Here is a 22,079-nt window from a genome sequence, read left to right as displayed (position 1 = left end):
TTTAGTGCCGTGACTTGTAACATGGGAGAGTTAAAATCTCAAATCACAAAACCTGCAGGTGTCTAAATTTCCCGTTGTATTTTTTTATTGCTACCAGTTTCAGCATTACAAAACGCCACCTTGAGGCCCCCTGACCTCTTTGTAGGAAGGGTCCCATCTCCTGTATAATCGAAAAGGGGCCAGAATTCAGTCACTGATATCCGTAGGCTTCCTTTTAACACAGTGATCCTTTCCATCATCACTTGCAGACTCAGCAGTCAACATTCTGGGGGCTACATCGGTTAGTAATGTGTCAACATTTCACATTTGCAATGACTTATGTCGCTTACATAAACCTGTGATCTTGCAATGTTAATCACTTAAATATGTTTCCTACACAGAAATTTGGTTACATTACATCTATTACTTTTTGGTGCTGCGATTTATTTTTCCGTCCATGTATTATGTACAGAGAACATAAACAATGAACACTGTATGACTTTTTACCTGCAGTATGCACCTGTTTTCGTTTAGGAACAATGTTTCCTTTCCAGTAGTACCTCATTTTATCACATTTCTCTAGGACAATTCAGGGCGTGTCATTTCTCCCTTCTAAATTCATGTAAATCGTCTCCGGACACCTTTGACGGTTCCATCACCGAAGCCAATTTGAAAATTCACAGCTGCTTATTGCATCCCTGTACAGAGCAAGCAAAATTCACGCGCTCGGGCTTCGCAGCGCGACTCCTCGCAGGCCAGCGATAAAAAATGTCTGTCACAAAATTTTGCACAGTCAGTACATTCGGCAGAAAAAGGACGTTAAAGAGTGGCAATATGGTAACACTGTAACAACATGTATGGTAACTTCCTCTGTCAGCACGGTTGTTTGTGCTATACACTTGGGGCAGTGAATAGAGTTTTGGGTTAGCAAGCAGGATGTCGATGGTTCGATCATGGGTTGAGGCATATGTTTTTTATTTGGTAAATGTAGTCCATGTGGTACGGTTTCTGCCACTTGATCGTCTACAGCGATTGCAGCGGGTCCTCGAGAAAACATTTCCACTTACATACTACAATCGTAGAAATGGAAGATTAGTCTGCTTTGAAAGAAGCCCTTTCCACGTCGTGGGCGTGAATTTATTCGCACCACTTATTCTACTAGGTGCGAAATCTGTTTTATTTGTACCCTCCTGCAGTGGATTAGTACCAACTTTTATTCTTGCCTTATGTTTCAGCAGGACTAGCAACGTGCTTTGCGAATAATGTCCAAACTCGGTTACTGTTTGTATGTGTTATCACTATGGTGCCATTAATTATGTCTTTCAACATTGAGTCTGGTAACCGCATGCTGTTTAGTACTTATCTCAAAGCATTATTACTATTATTATTATTACACTCCTGGAAATGGAAAAAAGAACACATTGACACCGGTGTGTCAGACCCACCATACTTGCTCCGGACACTGCGAGAGGGCTGTACAAGCAATGATCACACGCACGGCACAGCGGACACACCAGGAACCGCGGTGTTGGCCGTCGAATGGCGCTAGCTGCGCAGCATTTGTGCACCGCCGCCGTCAGTGTCAGCCAGTTTGCCGTGGCATACGGAGCTCCATCGCAGTCTTTAACACTGGTAGCATGCCGCGACAGCGTGGACGTGAACCGTATGTGCAGTTGACGGACTTTGAGCGAGGGCGTATAGTGGGCATGCGGGAGGCCGGGTGGACGTACCGCCGAATTGCTCAACACGTGGGGCGTGAGGTCTCCACAGTACATCGATGTTGTCGCCAGTGGTCGGCGGAAGGTGCACGTGCCCGTCGACCTGGGACCGGACCGCAGCGACGCACGGATGCACGCCAAGACCGTAGGATCCTACGCAGTGCCATAGGGGACCGCACCGCCACTTCCCAGCAAATTAGGGACACTGTTGCTCCTGGGGTATCGGCGAGGACCATTCGCAACCGTCTCCATGAAGCTGGGCTACGGTCCCGCACACCGTTAGGCCGTCTTCCGCTCACGCCCCAACATCGTGCAGCCCGCCTCCAGTGGTGTCGCGACAGGCGTCAATGGAGGGACGAATGGAGACGTGTCGTCTTCAGCGATGAGAGTCGCTTCTGCCTTGGTGCCAATGATGGTCGTATGCGTGTTTGGCGCCGTGCAGGTGAGCGCCACAATCAGGACTGCATACGACCGAGGCACACAGGGCCAACACCCGGCATCATGGTGTGGGGAGCGATCTCCTACACTGGCCGTACACCACTGGTGATCGTCGAGGGGACACTGAATAGTGCACGGTACATCCAAACCGTCATCGAACCCATCGTTCTACCATTCCTAGACCGGCAAGGGAACTTGCTGTTCCAACAGGACAATGCACGTCCGCATGTATCCCGTGCCACCCAACGTGCTCTAGAAGGAGTAAGTCAACTACCCTGGCCAGCAAGATCTCCGGATCTGTCCCCCATTGAGCATGTGTGGGACTGGATGAAGCGTCGTCTCACGCGGTCTGCACGTCCAGCACGAACGCTGGTCCAACTGAGGCGCCAGGTGGAAATAGCATGGCAAGCCATTCCACAGGACTACATCCAGCATCTCTACGATCGTCTCCATGGGAGAATAGCAGCCTGCATTGCTGCGAAAGGTGGATATACACTGTACTAGTGCCGACATTGTGCATGCTCTGTTGCCTGTGTCTATGTGCCTGTGGTTCTGTCAGTGTGATCATGTGATGTATCTGACCCCAGGAATGTGTCAATAAAGTTTCCCGTTCCTGGGACAATGAATTCACGGTGTTCTTATTTCAATTTCCAGGAGTGTATTATCACTGTTCTATGGATGCGATTGTGGAAACATCACGTCTATTACCGTTACGGAAACAGTGTAATTTGAAACTGAACATTTCACAATTGGCGTTGTCGGGATGAGTTATGCAGAACAATATCTGTCAGAGGGGTAATGCGTGTTAGCTGGAACAGCGCGCAGGACTGACGGCGTGTTTATACAGACAGGGACTAGTTGCGAGCGGAGTAACGCGCCCGTGACATATTCCCATGACCATGCGTACATGTGTCGAATTTGCTCCCTGTAAACCTCTAAAGCAGTGTGGCAGACATATGGAATACATAAACAATGAATATGCGGATATGCTACTGGTCTTTGGTGCCTGTGATAACCCGGCTGGTGTTGGTGCTCGTAAATATGCCGGTAGATACCCTCGTCAACGTCATCCAGATACAAACGTGTTTCGTCGTCTGGAACTGCGCCTTCGGGAGTGAGGTTCTTTCCTTCCACCATCGCGCGACTCGGACTCGCCGTACTCCAGCTACTGAGGAAGCTATTGCGGAGGTCATACACCAAGAACCTCAGCGAAGTGCATGCAGTGCTAGCAAGACAGCTGCGTGTCTCGCTACGCACGTTCGTTAACGTGCTGCACGAGCATGGCTGCACCCTGTCATAATGCTTTCACGCAATACCTGCATCCTGCAGATCACCACAAGCAGATGCAATTCTGCGAGTGGTTCCAACAACAGGAAGCCAACGATGACGCCGTTATAAGGTCGGATGAAGCAGCATTCACTCGCGAGGCTGTGTTCAATATGCACTATGCCCACCAGTGGTCTGAGGTTAACCCGCACGTCACCCGCGACCGTGGATATCAAGTTCGCTTTGGTATCAACGCCTGGGCCGGAATATTGGGCGACAGGTGTTCGGGCCCCTAAATGTTGCCTGACAGGTTGACTGCATTAAGGTATCATGCATTTCTTTCAACCTATCTGCCTGATATGCTGGAAGATGTTCCACTACATGTTCGGCAGAGGATATGGTTCCAAAATGATGGTGCACCTCCACACTCTGCAATTAATCTAAGACAGTATTTGGACAGAACATTTCCAGGCAAATGGCTCGGACGTGAAGGCCCAGATGTATGGCCACCTGACGCAAATCCCCTGGATTTTTTCCTGTGGAGACACCTGAAGGAGCACGTGTACTCTACTCCGCCGACGATTGTGGAAGAACTGGTAGCGCTTGTTCATGCTGCTCTTGTCACTGAGGACCCAGCTTTGCTGCGAAGACCCCAGAGTTGTAAGATCCCGTGCGTTGAGCAATGTTTGGACGTGCAGGGATGTCGCTTTGGCATCTGTTGTTCTGAGGAAAACGTATTCTGTTGTGAAGGTTATGCGGTCATTAATATTGACGTTATTATTGTCACTGGTTGCTAATGTGCGACATCCGAGCGCTCATATTACATGTATTATAAATCACAAGTAGATGTTGTGTTATTGTACAGTGCTATAATCTTTAGCATCTCGAATTTGTTTTTGTAGTTATTCTGTCCTATGACAGGTCATTTCTTTCGACTGTCTATTTCTTATTTGTCTAACCACGTATTTGTTATGTTCAGAGTTACAAAAAATGGTTCAAATGGCTCTGAGCACTATGGGACTTAAGTACTGAGGTCATCATTCCCCTAGAACTTAGAACTACTTAAACCTAACTAACCTAAGGACATCACACACATCCATGCCCGAGGCAGGATTCGAACCTGCGACCGTAACGGTCGCGCGGTTCCAGACTGTAGCGCCTAGAACCGCTCGGCCACACAGGCCGGCTTCAGTGTTACTAAATGTTATTAAGTTAGGATGCATGTGACGTGAGAAACGGTGTACATTACAGTATGAAACGTCAGAATGAAATTAGCAAATAAAAAACATGCGCCCCAACCCAGGATCGAACCCTCGACATCCTACCTGCTAACCTAAAACACTATCCATTGCGCCAACTGCACAGCACAACTAAAATGTGCTGACCGAGGTAGTTGCCTTACATGTGGTTACAGTGTTGCCAGATTGCCTCTCTTTAACGTCCTTTTTCTGCCGGATGTATTCACCGGACGAAATTGTGTGAGAGACATTTTTTTATCGTTGGCATGTGAGAAGCCGCGCTGCCAAGCCAGAGTGCGCGAATTTCGCTTCACCCTGTATAGCGCTTCCATCACGCCTCTAATTCTTTCGTGTATTACAGGGACTTGTCTCTGTGACAAGTCCTCTTTCTGCACGAAACGAAATTTCAACACTGGGCTCGATAGGGAAATATATCACTCAACAAGCCCCATTTAGAACGAACTCACATACCCGAAAAATGATGACGAGTCTCGTTTTGTGGTTCAACACCTCAGTTTTCTGGCTGTTAGCAAAGGCAGATTTAAGAATCTTCAGTTTCTCAATGGTGCGGATGTCTTATTGTAACACCGGCCGGGCCATCTTCTAGAGAGGCAATCTGTGCCGAACAGATTTGTCGTCTCACTTTTGGATCCACTACTGTATAAAAGAAAGTTCTTGGTACATGCCAAAAGCCCTACTTTCGTCTCTTTCAAGTTCGTGGTATATGTCAAAAGCCGTACTTTCGTCTCTCTCATTACAGGTCAGTGTCAAAGCTGAGACTTATATAAGTCTCAGCAAATAAAGGCTACACGGCGACAATAAGATGCACGCAAAACCAGTTCCCGGTACTGGCTCTGATGCTTTGCAGGCGCGAGAGGTCGCGTAACGTATGTCTAAGCAGTTCCTTAGTTAGGTTAAGGTCGCTGACGCTGCACGCTGACGTCAAGGTGAGTGGCTGTAATTTCCTTCTGCGGCACGAGTCTCGGCAACCAGTGAAAGACGTTCGTCATTAGAGGTGCAACCCTCCTGTACGGGAGACAGAAATGCGATTTCCCTACTCATAATATTGTTGAGAAATGCTATCGGTCACCGATGTTTTAATAGAAAGCTATGAATGCCTTCGTCATTTCGTTATCAGTTGTTCCGTTCCACTGCACGTAATCTGATAGGAATTTAGCAATTACTGGTATCTGCCTTGAAAAGTGTGAATCCGACTCCAAACGATAATTTCTTCCACTGTAAATTCTCTGCCTCATTCTAACTCTAAAATATTATTTTACATTTTTTTCCTGATTAATTTTTACTGTTAACAGCTATACACAAATTTTTATTACCCACTTGCGCAACTGAATTTAAGATAGTTGAATTCAAGGTACCACATCAGTCAAACTAAATGACAGTGTTGTGACTGATTAATCCGTAAGCTGCAAATAATTGAAACAAATACTTTGTAAATGTTGCAGCAAACACAGGATTACATTGTTCAGTTGAAGAAGCAAGAGAATATACTAAAATGACATTCCACAAAACTTTAAGCAACTAGAAGTAACACCAACATTCTACATTAAAATGAATAAAACTATAAAACTTCTAAGAAACAAAAGCTCATGTGGTGTTGATGAAATTTCAAACACAATTCTGAAAAGTTGTTCCAACTTAATAAGTAATCTACTTCGTGAGTCACGCAATTTGTCATGAACTGTTTGAGAGAGGAGAGGTTAAAATATATAATTGTTAACCGTTTTCATGAGAAAAGTGGCGAGGTAGACATAAGCAGTTCCCTTACTGATGCGTTTTCGAAAAATATTGGAAATAAAGTACTCAAGAGTAATCTGACACTTACGTTGAAACAATTTACTTAGCATGTTACAGTTTGGATTCTAAAAGGGTTGTTTGACTGACAGCGCTATTTATACATTCATTCACCAAATAGTACAAGCCTTAAATAATAAAATATCGCCAGCCGGTATTTTTTGTGATCTTTCCAAGGCGTTTGATTGATAGATCATATTACTCTCTGAAAAATGGTCAAGTTTTTATAAAAGTGATAGTTTTACACACAACTGGTTTGAATTACACTTAACGGACAGATTACAAAAGGTTGTACTAAATAATTGAAACAATGGTAAGGGTAGAAAGTTTTATTGACTGGGGAAAGAAGTCACAATGAGAGTCCCACAGGGTTCAAATTTAGCCCCACTCCTATTTGTTGTATGGTTCAGTTACGTTCCACTTAACATTCAACAAGCACAGTTGGTACTTTCTACTGACGATATAGTGTTATAATGAATTCCATTAGAAGGAAAGCAACAGTAGAGATGGCAAATGATATTTGTGTCTGCAGACACGACATCTTTGTTACAGCAGTCTGCGGAAACCAGTTCATAGATGTTGACCACTAATGGGATCGTGTATATGACTGAAGTTCATCCCCTCAGCGTCAGCTAAGGCTAAGATGGTGAACCGTATCACCGAAACTGGCAGCTATATAATAAATTACATCGAAAGGACGGCAGCATTTTATTACACAAGTGAACGGCCGAAGTCACTTAAATCTTCAGTCAGAAGAATGGACGAACAAAAAGCATCGTGCATGGTGGCTCCAATGACGACGAACTTTGCCAGACTCCTTTCACCACCGACATACCTGGCTTGATGATATGGGGCGCCACTGGATACACTACATGATCACCTTTGACTCGCACAGCCAGTAACTCGGACAGTAGGCATTACAATTATGACATATTGAGGCCGGAGACAGCGCCCATCTTCAACGTCTCTGTGACGTTATCTTTCATGAAGGTAACGCAAGACTGCTTGTTGCCCGTGCTGTCCTGACCTACCTCGAGCCTGTAAGCTTTCCACCGTTTCCCCCACGAGCACGTCTTCCAGAGCTCTTAACCACCGAAAACACCTCTTCATGGGTTGCCGGCCACTACGATTGGTGAACTCTGGGATATAATTGAAATGATTCAAATGGCTCTGAGCACTATGGGACTTAACTGCTGTGGTCATCAGTCCCCTAGAACTTACAACTAATTAAACCTAACTAACCTAAGGACATCGCACACATCCATGTCCGAGGCAGGATTCGAACCTGCGACCGTAGCGGTCACGCGGTTCCAGACTGTAGCGCCTAGAACCGCTCGGCCACTTCGGCCGTTGGATACAATTGAAGCAGCGTCACATGACGTACCCGTGTCTGTAAAATGGAAGCTTTTACCACAGAAATTCACATTTAATAAAATATTCCGGGTTACAATGCCATGGTCGGAAGGCTTTCGCTTTAAAACCCAACGTCTCGTCCTCATCTGTGGAGGACATCTTCAAGGGAAATCGTAGCTTCTTTGAGTGTGAGATTCACTCCCTGAACCTTTAGTGAGTGTGTAAAAATTTCGTTTAAGCGCGTTCACGCGCAGGGGCGTGACGTCACGTGCTTTCAATATCCGAGAGCAATGCTGGCCGTTGTCAGATGCCACAGTTTCTGTGGCCCTCTTTACAGCCATTCATGGCATCCGCTTGTGGCCGCCAGTGCTTGAGTTCCACCAAATGGGATGTGGTGGATTCCTGGCTCCAGAAGATACTCCGCAATAGGTGATCTGTCAGTCTTCTTCCCTTATACAGTTGCAGCTGTGGATTCCGTGTAGTTGTGGGGAAGTGTACGAGGGTAATACAAAAAGCACGAACAGAAAACGATTAGAACAGCACAAGAGCAACTGTAGAAGGGGGGAGATTGACAGACCATCTGCTGTGGAATGTTTTTTGCAGCCAGGAGATTATCATATCCATTTTGATGGGACTCAAGTATCAGCAGCAACAAGTGGATACGATGAAAGGCAGTACAGAGAGGCCATAGAGATTGTTAAACACCCTAGGAATTTCAGTAGCAAAGAGGAGTACATTGAACTGAATGACACCTGGATAACTGTGTTGAAGATGTGTACCAGTCTTCCACCATACGATGACAGAAACAGCGGACGACGACAACCGACAACGGCTACTTGCGCTCGGATATCCAAAGCGTGTGACATCACGCCACTGCGCGGGAGCACGCTTAAACGAAATTTTGCTACAGTCAGTGACGACGTAGGGTGTGAATCGAACATTCAAAGAAGCTACCTTTGAAGATGCCCTCCACAGATGGGGAAGAAACGTTGGCTTTTAACGTGAAATCCATTCAACCAAAGCCCAGAATATTTTCATAATTGTGTACCCATATCTGTCATCCAAGGTCATTAGGTTCATAGAGCAGCTGGGTTAGAGGCATTGTTCCTGTGTACTAAATTTTCCATCCTGTATACCACCAAATAACCAACAAATTTAATAATCTATTTTTCCTGTAACGGTGTACATGCAGAATATATAAAATGTAGTGATATGCTATGCTTCCTACTGTGGCAGTTTTAGTGGCCAGCAGTGTAGAATACCAGTCAAGAATCTATAGATACTGTGCGATATCCTTCAGAAATGCATGCCTGTCTGAAGGACATTACATAGTACACCGCACAACACAGACACTGCAAATAGCATTACATGCCTAGACAAGACCACGATAAACGCAATGGAAGTCTCAACGGGAATCACAGCAACTGGACGATGCAGGACATACACACGCAGTGACATGCTGAAGTTTGCGTCTGTCAGTGAAGTATGGTCGGATAGCCGAACGCTTAAGCCGGACACGGGAAATCCAGTTTCCAGTTCCGGTCTGGCCCAAACTTTCATTGTCACTGATCAGTTGTGAAGCATTTTCTTTCATTTTGTAGATAGCCTAACAGAAAATAAATACGACTGCAAAACTTAACAACCAAATTAACTTCCGTATGATGAGTCACTGCCATGTAACATACACCGATGTAGCTTGGACCATACGTACGAAGAACAGTCACAGTGTAGTACAGAAGGGAGCTGAAAGAAATACGGAGTGAGACGAAGAGCAATGACACTTCCGTTTAAAGATAGTAATTACAGTGAAGTTACCGCGATTCATAATGATCCAATGGATGTTACAAAGGGCGGGACACGGTTCTTGATACGGTATGTGACAAGCAGGGACGGTAGTGCATGATCTGCAACGAGCTCCCATGCTGGTTACAAGGTTGGCAAGGAATTCTTGCGGTAGGGCGTTCCATTCCTTCACCAGGCCAGTTGACAAATGCTGGATGGTCGTTCCTTGCAGAACGCAAGACTTCCCCCCAACGCGTCGCACGCGTGGTCGATGGGATTTCAGTCAGGAGAACGAGCAGGCCAGTCCATTCACCGAATACCTCTCGCTCCAAGAGCAACTCTACCTGCTGTGTTCGATGAGGTCGTGGATTGTTCGTGGATTGTAATCCATCACACTGAAGCCGGGGCTAAATGCACTCCTGGAAAGACGCACATGGAGAAGGAGTACAGGGCGAAATGACGTAGACTGTTGAGTGTACCGCGTTCAACGATTTGGAGGTCAGTACGCTCTTGGAACGTTATGCTTCCCACTTCAGAACACGTAGACCACCAAACGGTCATGTTCGGTGATGCTGGACTTTCCTTTACATCTCGAGAGACGGGAATGCGTAATACATCCAGGAAGAGTGTCGCTTGGTGGTTCAGGTATTGTGGTGGGAGCTGCATAATATTGCATTGTCGTACTGACCTCCAAATCTATGAACATCGTAGACTCAACAGTTAACGTTATTGTGAAATTGTATTCCTTCCTCATGTTCGTGTTTTTAGGGTTGCATTCGGCCCAGACTCCATTTTTATGGATGACAATGCGGAACCGCATCAAACTGCACAGGTGGAGGAACTCTTGGATCGAGACGATGTTTGGCGAAAGGACTGGTCTACACATTCTCTTGGACCTTGCGTGGGACGTGTTACGGAGAAGTCTTGCAGCACGTCGACCAGCAGAAGCGAGCATCCAGCAGTGGTCAACCGCGTTGATGTAGAAATGGATTGCCTTACCGCGAGAACTACTTGCGTCTTGTAGCCAGCATGGAAGGACGTTGCAGGGCATACACTGCCGTTCGTGGTGATCACATACCGTATTACTATAATTTAACGTATGATACATAACAATCACAATAACACATAAAATACAGTACCATAGACACATTAAAATACAGTTTGGATCTTTATACCTGATCCAGTCCACCACTTCGGAAATAACCCGGTTCGAATCCAATTTCCAGGGAAGACACGGAGGGGGCAGTCCACTACTATATGCTTCATTGTATCTCGAACGTCAGCACAGTCAGAGCATGGGGTGTCGAAGCACTTCTTCCCACACCACATCTGAAACGGTTAAGCCTGCTCCAAGTGTATTTTGGCAAGCTGAAACCACTGAGCCCTACAGTTGGATCTTCAACTTTCAAGATGCCCTGTGGAGTAGATGGCCATTCTTTCCGCCAGCTGTCTTTGGGGTCGAAATGGTTGCTTAACAGTTCTATGGCCGTTTTACATGCCGGTTAACGGGACTTCAACCTGGATGATTCTAGCTTTTATGTCTGCCTGGAGTGGCAAACATAAGTTGGAATTCGTAGCAGTACGTGACCGGGGTGTCATGCAAGGTCTGATGGCCGAGAAAAGATTAGTCTCAAAGTAAGGCGCCAGCAATCAGGAAGATTACTTATCTTTATTGTCCACACTGAAGCAGGCATCGTCAATTGCTCTCATACGAAGTAGCTACGTAATTAAGTTCACATTACAATTCACAAATCCACAGTGCAATCCAAATTGTAACTAAGTTCTAAGCCCAAGGTTGTCATATAAGATCTATACAATTACACTTCGATATTAACACAGCTAGCGAGCAAGAGCGAGTGGCCGTGGCGTCAGGTCTGTGCTCCCATTATACCTTGTCGCCATAGAGGGAGCTGCAGGCAAGAACTACTGAATGGCGCGACGTCTTCAGCCGGAGATAACGCCATGAACCCCGGCGGCCGCGACGTGAAGATGAGGGCGACCACTGCGCATGTGCGGCCGGCCTGAGCGACGGCAGGGAGTGCGTGATTCGGTTAGGTCCGCGGACATAGCACTAGCTGTCTCACATCTTCGTGATTTGGGAGTAAAGACCAAGATGTTTTTGTCTTCTGGTGTGAGGAGGTGGTATGTTACACAACACGGCAACTATTAAGCCACACCGCAGAGCAGTATTCTGCTGAGGAATGGACGAGTGCTACAGCAGATGTTCTCAATATGTTGGCGTCATGATGTACCAGCTAGACGCTGAAGAAGATTATTATGGCTCTTCAGTTTTATAGCAGGTATACGTAATTGGGCTTTATATGTTAGGGTTCTTTCCAAAGTAATACCCAGATATGTTGGCGTGCCATTGACCCGTAATGCTTCCCCTCTAAATTTGACTCTTGGTTGGTAATTTGAGAGGCTATTGTCTAGGTGAAAAGTAGATACTTCACTTTTGTGAGGATTCGGTTTCAAGCGCCATTTCTTAAAGTATTCATCCAGGAGTACAAGGTCTTGGTTGAGGACATTCACTGCTCCTGCAAAATTAGTGCGTTGAACACTAACATTGATATCATCCGCATATATGAATTTGCCGGAGAGTGTGTTAGGCAGATCATGAGTGTATAAGTTGAAAAGTGCTGGAGAGAGGACCGAACCTTGTGGTAGACCATTACTCAGTTTGCGGAATAGGCTTCTGCTGTTTTCTGAGTAAACTTGAATTAATCTGTTACTTAGCATACTTTCGATTAAAGTTGATATCTTCACATACCGCATGAAGAATCACGTCGCGTCCCTTGTAAGGTCCAGGGGAACATCATGAATCGCGGTGCCTTCAGAGTTATTATTGTCTCTAAGTAAAAGTGTAGTTTCTGTTCGTATCATTGCGTGTTTCTTTCAGTTACCTCCTGCATTATACTATAGCAGTTTTTTCTATGTGTGATCCCAGTTTCGTCGGCCTTTGTTACCTGGCAATGGCACATCATACCAAAGCTACTTTCGTCCTTAAGTTTTGCACAGAAGTGCATATGCTCTTCCTTCACTCCAATAATATCCATCACACTATTTTATTTTTGCAGCATTATTTCTATGGTGCCATCTCCTTCGGTAGTAGCGTAGGTTATACCTCTGCTTTGTGGTGGTTCGTTACTGTCGTGCCGTATGTGTATTCATAAGCCACCTGCAAATACAGAGACACAATAGCAACCTACAAAATGCGAAGTTATGTTGGACTGGCTTGTTACTTCAGAGTCCGAAGTTGAGGTCTAGCCAGTCGATAAATTTTGCTTGGTATAAATTATGAAATCATAACTGTAAAAACCCCCCCCCCCATGAACCATGGACCTTGCCGTTGGTGGGGAGGCTTGCGTGCCTCAGCGATACAGATAGCCGTACCGTAGGTGCAACCACAACGGAGGGGTATCTGTTGAGAGGCCAGACAAACGTGTGGTTCCTGAAGAGGGGCAGCAGCCTTTTCAGTAGTTGCAAGGGCAACAGTCTGGATGATTGACTGATCTGGCCTTGTAACAATAACCAAAACGGCCTTGCTGTGCTGGTACTGCGAACGGCTGAAAGCAAGGGGAAACTACAGCCGTAATTTTTCCCGAGGGCATGCAGCTTTACTGTATGATTACATGATGATGGCGTCCTTTTAGGTAAAATATTCCGGAGGTAAAATAGTCCCCCATTCGGATCTCCGGGCGGGGACTACTCAGGAGGATGTCGTTATCAGGAGAAAGAAAACTGGCGTTCTACGGATCGGAGCGTGGAATGTCAGATCCCTTAATCGGGCAGGTAGGTTAGAAAATTTAAAAAGGGAAATGGATAGGTTGAAGTTAGATATAGTGGGAATTAGTGAAGTTCGGTGGCAGGAGGAACAAGACTTCTGGTCAGGTGAGTACAGGGTTATAAATACAAAATCAAATAGGGGTAATGCAGGAGTAGGTTTAATAATGAATAGGAAAATAGGAATGCGGCTAAGCTACTACAAACAGCATAGTGAACGCATTATTGTGGCCAAGATAGATACGAAGCCCACGCCTACTACAGTAGTACAAGTTTATATGCCAACTAGCTCTGCAAATGACGAAGAAATTGAAGAAATGTATGATGAAATAAAAGAAATATTTCAGATTGTGAAGGGAGACGAAAATTTAATAGTCATGGGTGACTGGAATTCGAGTGTAGGAAAAGGGAGAGAAGGAAACATAGTAGGTGAATATGGATTGGGGGACAGAAATGAAAGAGGAAGCCGCCTGGTAGAATTTTGCACAGAGCACAACATAATCATAACTAACACTTGGTTTAAGAATCATGAAAGAAGGTTGTATACATGGAAGAACCCTGGAGATACTAAAAGGTATCAGATAGATTATATAATGGTAAGACAGAGATTTAGGAACCAGGTTTTAAATTGTAAGACATTTCCAGGGGCAGATGTGGACTCTGACCACAATCTATTGGTTATGACCTGTAGATTAAAACTGAAGAAACTGCAAAAAGGTGGGAATTTAAGGAGATGGGACCTGGATAAACTAAAAGAACCAGAGGTTGTACAGAGATTCAGGGAGAGCATAAGGGAACAATTGACAGGAATGGGGGAAATAAATACAGTAGAAGAAGAATGGGTAGCTTTGAGGGATGAAGTAGTGAAGGCAGCAGAGGATCAAGTAGGTAAAAAGACGAGGGCTAGTAGAAATCCTTGGGTAACAGAAGAAATATTGAATTTAATTGATGAAAGGAGAAAATATAAAAATGCAGTAAGTGAAATAGGCAAAAAGGAATACAAACGTCTCAAAAATGAGATCGACAGGAAGTGCAAAATGGCTAAGCAGGGATGGCTAGAGGACAAATGTAAGGATGTAGAGGCCTATCTCACTAGGGGTAAGATAGATACCGCCTACAGGAAAATTAAAGAGACCTTTGGAGATAAGAGAACGACTTGTATGAATATCAAGAGCTCAGATGGAAACCCAGTTCTAAGCAAAGAAGGGAAAGCAGAAAGGTGGAAGGAGTATATAGAGGGTCTATACAAGGGCGAGGTACTTGAGGACAATATTATGGAAATGGAAGAGGATGTAGATGAAGATGAAATGGGAGATATGATACTGCGTGAAGAGTTTGACAGAGCACTGAAAGACCTGAGTCGAAACAAGGCCCCGGGAGTAGACAATATTCCATTGGAACTACTGACGGCCGTGGGAGAGCCAGTCCTGACAAAACTCTACCATCTGGTGAGCAAGATGTATGAAACAGGCGAAATACCCTCAGACTTCAAGAAGAATATAATAATTCCAATCCCAAAGAAAGCAGGTGTTGACAGATGTGAAAATTACCGAACTATCAGCTTAATAAGTCACAGCTGCAAAATACTAACACGAATTCTTTACAGACGAATGGGAAAACTAGTAGAAGCCAACCTCGGGGAAGATCAGTTTGGATTCCGTAGAAACACTGGAACACGTGAGGCAATACTGACCTTACGACTTATCTTAGAAGAAAGATTAAGGAAAGGCAAACCTACGTTTCTAGCATTTGTAGACTTAGAGAAAGCTTTTGACAATGTTGACTGGAATACTCTCTTTCAAATTCTAAAGGTGGCAGGGGTAAAATACAGGGAGCGAAAGGCTATTTACAATTTGTACAGAAACCAGATGGCAGTTATAAGAGTCGAGGGACATGAAAGGGAAGCAGTGGTTGGGAAGGGAGTAAGACAGGGTTGTAGCCTCTCCCCGATGTTGTTCAATCTGTATATTGAGCAAGCAGTAAAGGAAACAAAAGAAAAATTCGGAGTAGGTATTAAAATTCATGGAGAAGAAATAAAAACTTTGAGGTTCGCCGATGACATTGTAATTCTGTCAGAGACAGCAAAGGACTTGGAAGAGCAGTTGAACGGAATGGACAGTGTCTTGAAAGGAGGATATAAGATTAACATCAACAAAAGCAAAACAAGGATAATGGAATGTAGTCTAATTAAGTCGGGTGATGCTGAGGGAATTAGATTAGGAAATGAGGCACTTAAAGTAGTAAAGGAGTTTTGCTATTTGGGGAGCAAAATAACTGATGATGGTCGAAGTAGAGAGGATATAAAATGTAGGCTGGCAATGGCAAGGAAAGCGTTTCTGAAGAAGAGAAATTTGTTAACATCCAGTATTGATTTAAGTGTCAGGAAGTCATTTCTGAAAGTATTCGTATGGAGTGTAGCCATGTATGGAAGTGAAACATGGACGATAAATAGTTTGGACAAGAAGAGAATAGAAGCTTTCGAAATGTGGTGCTACAGAAGAATGCTGAAGATTAGATGGGTAGATCACATAACTAATGAGGAAGTATTGAATAGGATTGGGGAGAAGAGAAGTTTGTGGCACAACTTGACCAGAAGAAGGGATCGGTTGGTAGGACATGTTCTGAGGCATCAAGGGATCACCAATTTAGTATTGGAGGGCAGCGTGGAGGGTAAAAATCGTAGAGGGAGACCAAGAGATGAATACACTAAGCAGATTCAGAAGGATGTAGGTTGCAGTAGGTACTGGGAGATGAAAAAGCTTGCACAGGATAGAGTAGCATGGAGAGCTGCATCAAACCAGTCTCAGGACTGAAGACAACAACAACAACAACAACTGTAAAAAGCAGAAAGGTTACTCCATAATTTGCCTTATTAAAGCAGGTTCTTGACGTATCCTTGAGACGAATTCGTATAGGAGATTTGTGGGTGTCCTTGTGCCGGTCACGAGGAGCTAGGTATTGGGAGAATATCTTTTTGTTCTTTTGCCCGCAGTGAAATAGACGTCAAATTATAGCTTTTATCTTTGTTAGCCTCTCATTAAAGGTGCTGAAGTAAGCGCAGTGGTCGTAAAACGTTTCCTTGGTCGACCGGTTAGAAGGTCAACGTTCATTAGCGAATGATCCCCATCTTTAGCAGATGTTTCTAAAGCATGGTTATTCACCAAGGCTGTAAATGACCGTATTCATCAGGAAGTGAGATGCTCACATAGCTAATTTAACATGATGCCATTGAATTACTACTGTCTGCCAACGTTCGGATAGCATTTGTCTTCAGCATTGTCAGTTGAAATGGAAGTTGAATAGCCCGGAAAAATAGAACCAAGACTTAGCGGTTGTAGGCCGTGTAACTGAACGCATGTAAGTCGCGTTTATAGACCCAAAAAAGTTCCAGCGTAAGAAACCTGAAAAGGTATGGGGAAATTAAGTGACGATAAAGACTAAATGAATGATGGCTCACAGTGCTGCAAAGCCAGTGAAAACAGCAAAAAGCCACTTGTAGTGACCGTGGTTATGTCTGCAGCAGAAAGGTCACACCGTCGCATGAAGGTGTTCACACGACGAAGTGTTGGAGAAAATTGACGTTGGGCAGTGCACCGCGAAAGAGCAAGTGAGAAGTAGTAGGTTTCTAACGCTGTGTCCCTTGTCTAGGTCTATATGCGCGACTTGCAGTATTCAGTTACATGGCCTACAACCACTAAGTCTTGGTTCACTTTTTCTGCGTTAAAACTTTGGAAGACCAGGCCTAATATCAAATTAGCTGTGTGAGTACTTCACTCCCTCTTTTTCTGGTTAAGGTACGCAACATTTTTGGTATTATTAATTAATTTGATCCTAATCCACAATATATGGTTTTGTAGATTTCTTCAATCAGTATTAGGAAACCTGTCGGTAGAACCTTGGAATAAAGGATTATCAACAGATAATGCAGTATCCAGAAGTTTTTGAGAATATTTCAGTAAACATTTTAAAGAATTTCGTTCAACAAGTATCAGCTAAGGTGTGGATGTCCACACCGTAAAATCATATGCTCTTCCGGTATGGATGTCGACAAATTTTACGCTGTCGAGTTGAATGACGTCAAGCTGTACAACGACACCACAAAAACAGGTTCTGTAGTGAGGAAAGGAACCACATCATAGTATGACTTCTATTTTGCGACACACTGTCATGCTTCATGTACCATGTATTATCCCTCTGAGTCTAAAAGTAGCTAAAATTTAACTAGAACAGTGGGAGACGACACAAAAAGATTGCCATTAATCTATTATACAGAGAATAATATCAAAACTGTAAGTAAGTTGACAAACAGGCCAATATTCAGGGATGTTAACGTGGTATATCTCTCCTACATGAACACATAATTTAATAATAAAATTTACCCAGTACATAGCGTTAATTTGGTTAAATTTTAAAAAAAGGGGGGGGGGGGAAGGGGGAAATGCCTGTGTTGCAGTATCAGCGTTGGGTCTAAGTGCACTGTCACACGAGATTGTCCTGAATAGCTACCTTGGATAAGGGATATACTCATAGCATTCGTAAAAGCAATGCCTAAGAAAAATGGAGATCAGGAATCTAACCCTTTCAGTGTACAGTTTCATCTGTCAGGAACTTGATTAAAGTGTGCCCTCATGTGTTGAGTAAAATGATTATTTTGGTATGAAGACGTCAGCTTGCTGCTTCGATACAGTTTTCATAGTCTCACTCTACAGGTATATCACAGCGCTGTTGCAAATTTGTAACCTCTTTGTGTGTGTGTGTGTGTGTGTGTGTGTGTGTGTGTGTGTGTGTGTGTGTGTGTGAGTGTATGTATGTGTGGAGGGCGATGCACGGGGGAGGGCGGGTGCGCGCAAGTGAACGACATTTTTACTAAATGAGCTATTACAAACTCGCTTGCGTTGCAACACTACGGGATTTAAATACTTTGTTTTTATTTTGATCGTAATCGTCTTCGCCGCCATGCCGACTAAAGTAGTAATTATTAGCGATTGTATAACTGTGTCGTTTCGCACACTTTCCGTTATGCATCGTAGGATCTCACCTGTAGCCAGAGAGGATGTCGAGGAGTGTGGATTTGCCAGCACCGGACGGCCCCATGATGGCAATCAGCTGCTTTGGAATGAACCGGCCGCATACTTCGTGTAGGATCTTTTTCTTGCCTGAAACAGAATGAAAATGGTCAGACAGAACTGTGTCAAACTGCAAAAGAAACCGTATTCCTACGGCAAATTTGGCATACAGCCTGATGAGCTCCAGTTGTATCTAAGTACAAAACAAATAAATCTGGGTATAGCTATCGAGAATCTCGATACAGACGTGTGTGCACCATTAAAATGGGCACAAGATATCGGGAAAAAGCTCAGCCAGTCCAAAACCCAAGCGTTACTGATTGGTTATTCTAGGCTTGTTAGCTCGAAATATCGGGAATCCCTACCACTTCAATCGTAAAAGGAGCAAGTATCAGCTTCTCTCCCTCAGCAAGAGTCTAGGAGTAATAATAGATGAAAACCTAAATTCGGCTGAGCACGTTACTACATTATGCAAGAAGGCATCAGTATCTCTACATGACCTACAAAAATATAAAAAGCTCGTTCGTGATAACCTGAAAAAAGAAACTTGTAGAAACATACTTTCAATAATTGATTACAGCGATGTTATCCTGCAAGGTCTTTCTCTGTAAGGCTCATGGCGCTTGGAAATTGTTATGAACGCGTTTGTTCGTTATATCTGTGATGTTCGACTTTATGATCATATTTTACCATCATACATACAGCTATCCCGTCTATGTATACACAAGCGCAGAGATTTCCATACTCTCTGTATTCTCTACTGTTTTATCATTGAATACTGTCCCTCACATGTCTCCTCCATCTTAACACTCCTATCCGAACAACATGCCAGAAACACCCCATCAGTGCAAGAACCTTTCGGTTGCACCCCGTCGTTCAGCCACTTTCAAGAAGTCCTTCCTAGAAGCAGAAACTCGTCTCTGGAATAATCTCCCGCGTTATATTAGACAACTGAATAAATTATTTACTACAACAACAAAAATAACCACCATTGTCCCTGTACGCACTCGTTACCCCTGTACATCCTTCTTTCCATCTTCCTCTTTTCCCAGTATCCTTAGCTGGTGCAGTCTTCTTAAATTTCTTTTCCCAGAACTCGCTATATCAGAAAACATCTATTTTGAAAACCTATAAATTCTTTTTATTCCTTCCATTAATATTTTTATTCTGTCATAATTATTATTATTAGTGGCAGCAGCAGCAGTAGTAGAATTAGTGTCAATATTAACTTTACTATTTGACAGTTAGTATTATTTCCTCACACTGTCTCTGTAGACTCCCAAATCATTTTAATAATATTTATCACATCAAAATCTTTTTAGGCAACTATTATGCAAGGAAGGTACTGTATGTTTGAAACCCAGGTATGATGTAAAAGAGCGCTTCATTGCCCTAATCAGATCCGGTTAAATAAATAAAATAAATAGTTCTCAGAACAGGGAACAACTAGGGCTATTCTTCAAACATGTCGAATGTCAAAGTTTTTTCTTGACATCTCGTAGACAAAGTCAAGAAATTAAAGACACGTGGTTTTATACAGTGCATTACGTTTAACCTAAAATGTACCCTAACTCTATCAGAAAGAAATCTATAGTTGTTCAGAAGCATTTTTTGTGTATTTTCCTTTCAGACATCCATGTTTTTCGGTAGGTCGTCTTTGTCTAACAAAGCAGTTGTGGTTAATTAGTTTTGTCACCTTCTATTATCTTTGTTTCTGGGAAAATATCTTCACAACTGTGAAAGAAAATGTAATATGCGATCGTCAAAATGTACAACACAAAATACAGAGTGAAGCAACAACAATCAGACGAGACACATATGCGATGCGACGTAGTATGACGGATGTTTTGCAGCTGGGATGTATTCAAAGTAAAACAATTAGATTCGAGGTGGACTGAAGCAGCTCAAACTTTGATATGATATACCCTTAGTGGCATGTCTACAAACGAAATCTTGATCAATGGATTGATCTGCATTAGAGTTAGGTAGAAACTGTTCCAGGTTACCGAGTTGAGCACTGCAAAGCTCTTTAAACCGCTTGAAATTTATTTTGGGGTTATTTTCATTGATTCTCCAATACGACACGTTTCTGGTGAAAAAAAAAATCAGGTTTGTACATGGCAGAAACAGATGAACATTCAGGCCTTACTCCGGAAATTATTTTATAATTCATATACAGTCTACTGATGTAGTATTTCGAGTTCGATATGTCTATAACGTACAACACCTCTGAAAGTATTCAGCGTCGCCACTGTCTAATGATTGTACTCATATATCGTTCTCATAGACCGCCAATGATAGTAGATCGTTGACATTTATTTACTTTGGTCATAGGAGAAAAAACAGACAAACCTATTAGACTTACTTTTGCGAATAAAGCTATCTAGATCGTCCCCTATGAAGGGATCTGCCCAGGCATTTGTTTTAAGCGAATTAAATCAGGATTTAGACCAGGATTGCCACGCTAGTACTTGAACCGCCGTCCATCCAAATACTAGTAAAGTGTCCCATTGTAGAGCCCAAATAGTAGGCGAGCTGAGAGTGGGGTAGAGAGGGCCCCAATTTGGAGTATTTGGGAGGGACTCCCAGTTCCATTAGCTGCGGTACAACTAAGGGAAACCTTCCGGTATCCTTCACTGGAACCCGGATGTAATGTCACACTCTGCAGGAGGGTAGCAAACTATTACCACCACAGTTGGTGAAAGGAGGCATAGCAGTCAGCCAGAACTTGTGTTTATTGTAGCAGACCCAGATTTCGGTCACTGGGAGATCATCTTTAGTGCAGCAGATAAAGTTGATACATTTCAGCCGTTATTTAGCATAGTCCCTCTTGGACTGTATAAGTCAAGAGTTCAAATTGCAATGCAAAGTAAGAGCTCAAGAGAGAGGCGCCAGAGAAGCGATCGTTACCTTTAGGAGAAGGCAATGCCAGCTAGTCTAGATTTTTAACCTCTCCAAAACTGTACCAATGAGAACTGTTAGGTTGGCTATGCAAAGTAGAGCATTTTTCGCGATCAGCAGTTTCCTCTGAAATCTCACGTGTAAGATAACTCCCACAGCAAGAGCTCTGCGTCATTCGGATTGGTTTCTTCCGCAGTCTAGATGCTTTACAGTGACTGGTACAGTCAGCCTCAAGACTGCCTGGTCCTGCTGTTTAGGAGGCGTGTGGAGTTGGAGTGCTACAATTGCTAGGAGGTCGATCTAATGCTACCAGTTAGTAGGAGAATCCATATATGGCCTTGTTGTCTGCTAGATGCGGCAGTCAGAGCATTTTAAATTACGGTGGCGACTCGTAATTACAATCACAGCCGGACTACCGACGCTTTATACTGGCGCTAATGTAACTTGTCTCGTTTTACTGCCGTATGGCATCATTAGACCAGATCTCTCTCGCTCGTTCTCGCTTACTTATTTTTGTAAGGGCACTCTAATAACTTATGTATGCATATTTTACCGACTAACAGGGCGTTGTCTCCTCGTCCAGTGATCGCTGGGTTGTATCCAGGCACTTTTGCCTCCGATTCCAGTGGCCTTTTCACTTTGTATAAGTTACATTAGTCATGTAACCATGGTCTTTTCAGATTTCACCCGTTTGAATTAGTCTTTAGTCGACCATTATTGCAGGAAGACTAAGCTATACGCTT

The 22,079-nt window shown here is 43.7% G+C and overlaps 1 protein-coding gene across 1 annotated transcript in view; it reads right to left on the bottom strand.

Annotated features, from left to right (window-relative positions):
• LOC126416338 (ATP-binding cassette subfamily G member 4) overlaps window positions 1-22,079 on the bottom strand; it is a 220,934-nt gene that overhangs the window by 98,472 nt on the left and 100,383 nt on the right. Inside the window, exon 2 of the mRNA XM_050084009.1 lies at window positions 18,408-18,525. Coding sequence (XP_049939966.1) covers window positions 18,408-18,525 — 118 coding nt within the window. The remainder of the gene's footprint in view (window positions 1-18,407; window positions 18,526-22,079) is intronic.

This window comes from Schistocerca serialis, chromosome 8 (assembly GCF_023864345.2).
Source record: "Schistocerca serialis cubense isolate TAMUIC-IGC-003099 chromosome 8, iqSchSeri2.2, whole genome shotgun sequence".
Lineage (NCBI taxonomy): Eukaryota > Metazoa > Arthropoda > Insecta > Orthoptera > Acrididae > Schistocerca > Schistocerca serialis.
The sequence above is the reverse complement of the archived record's forward strand: the minus strand, read 5'-3'. Positions and strand labels throughout refer to the sequence as shown.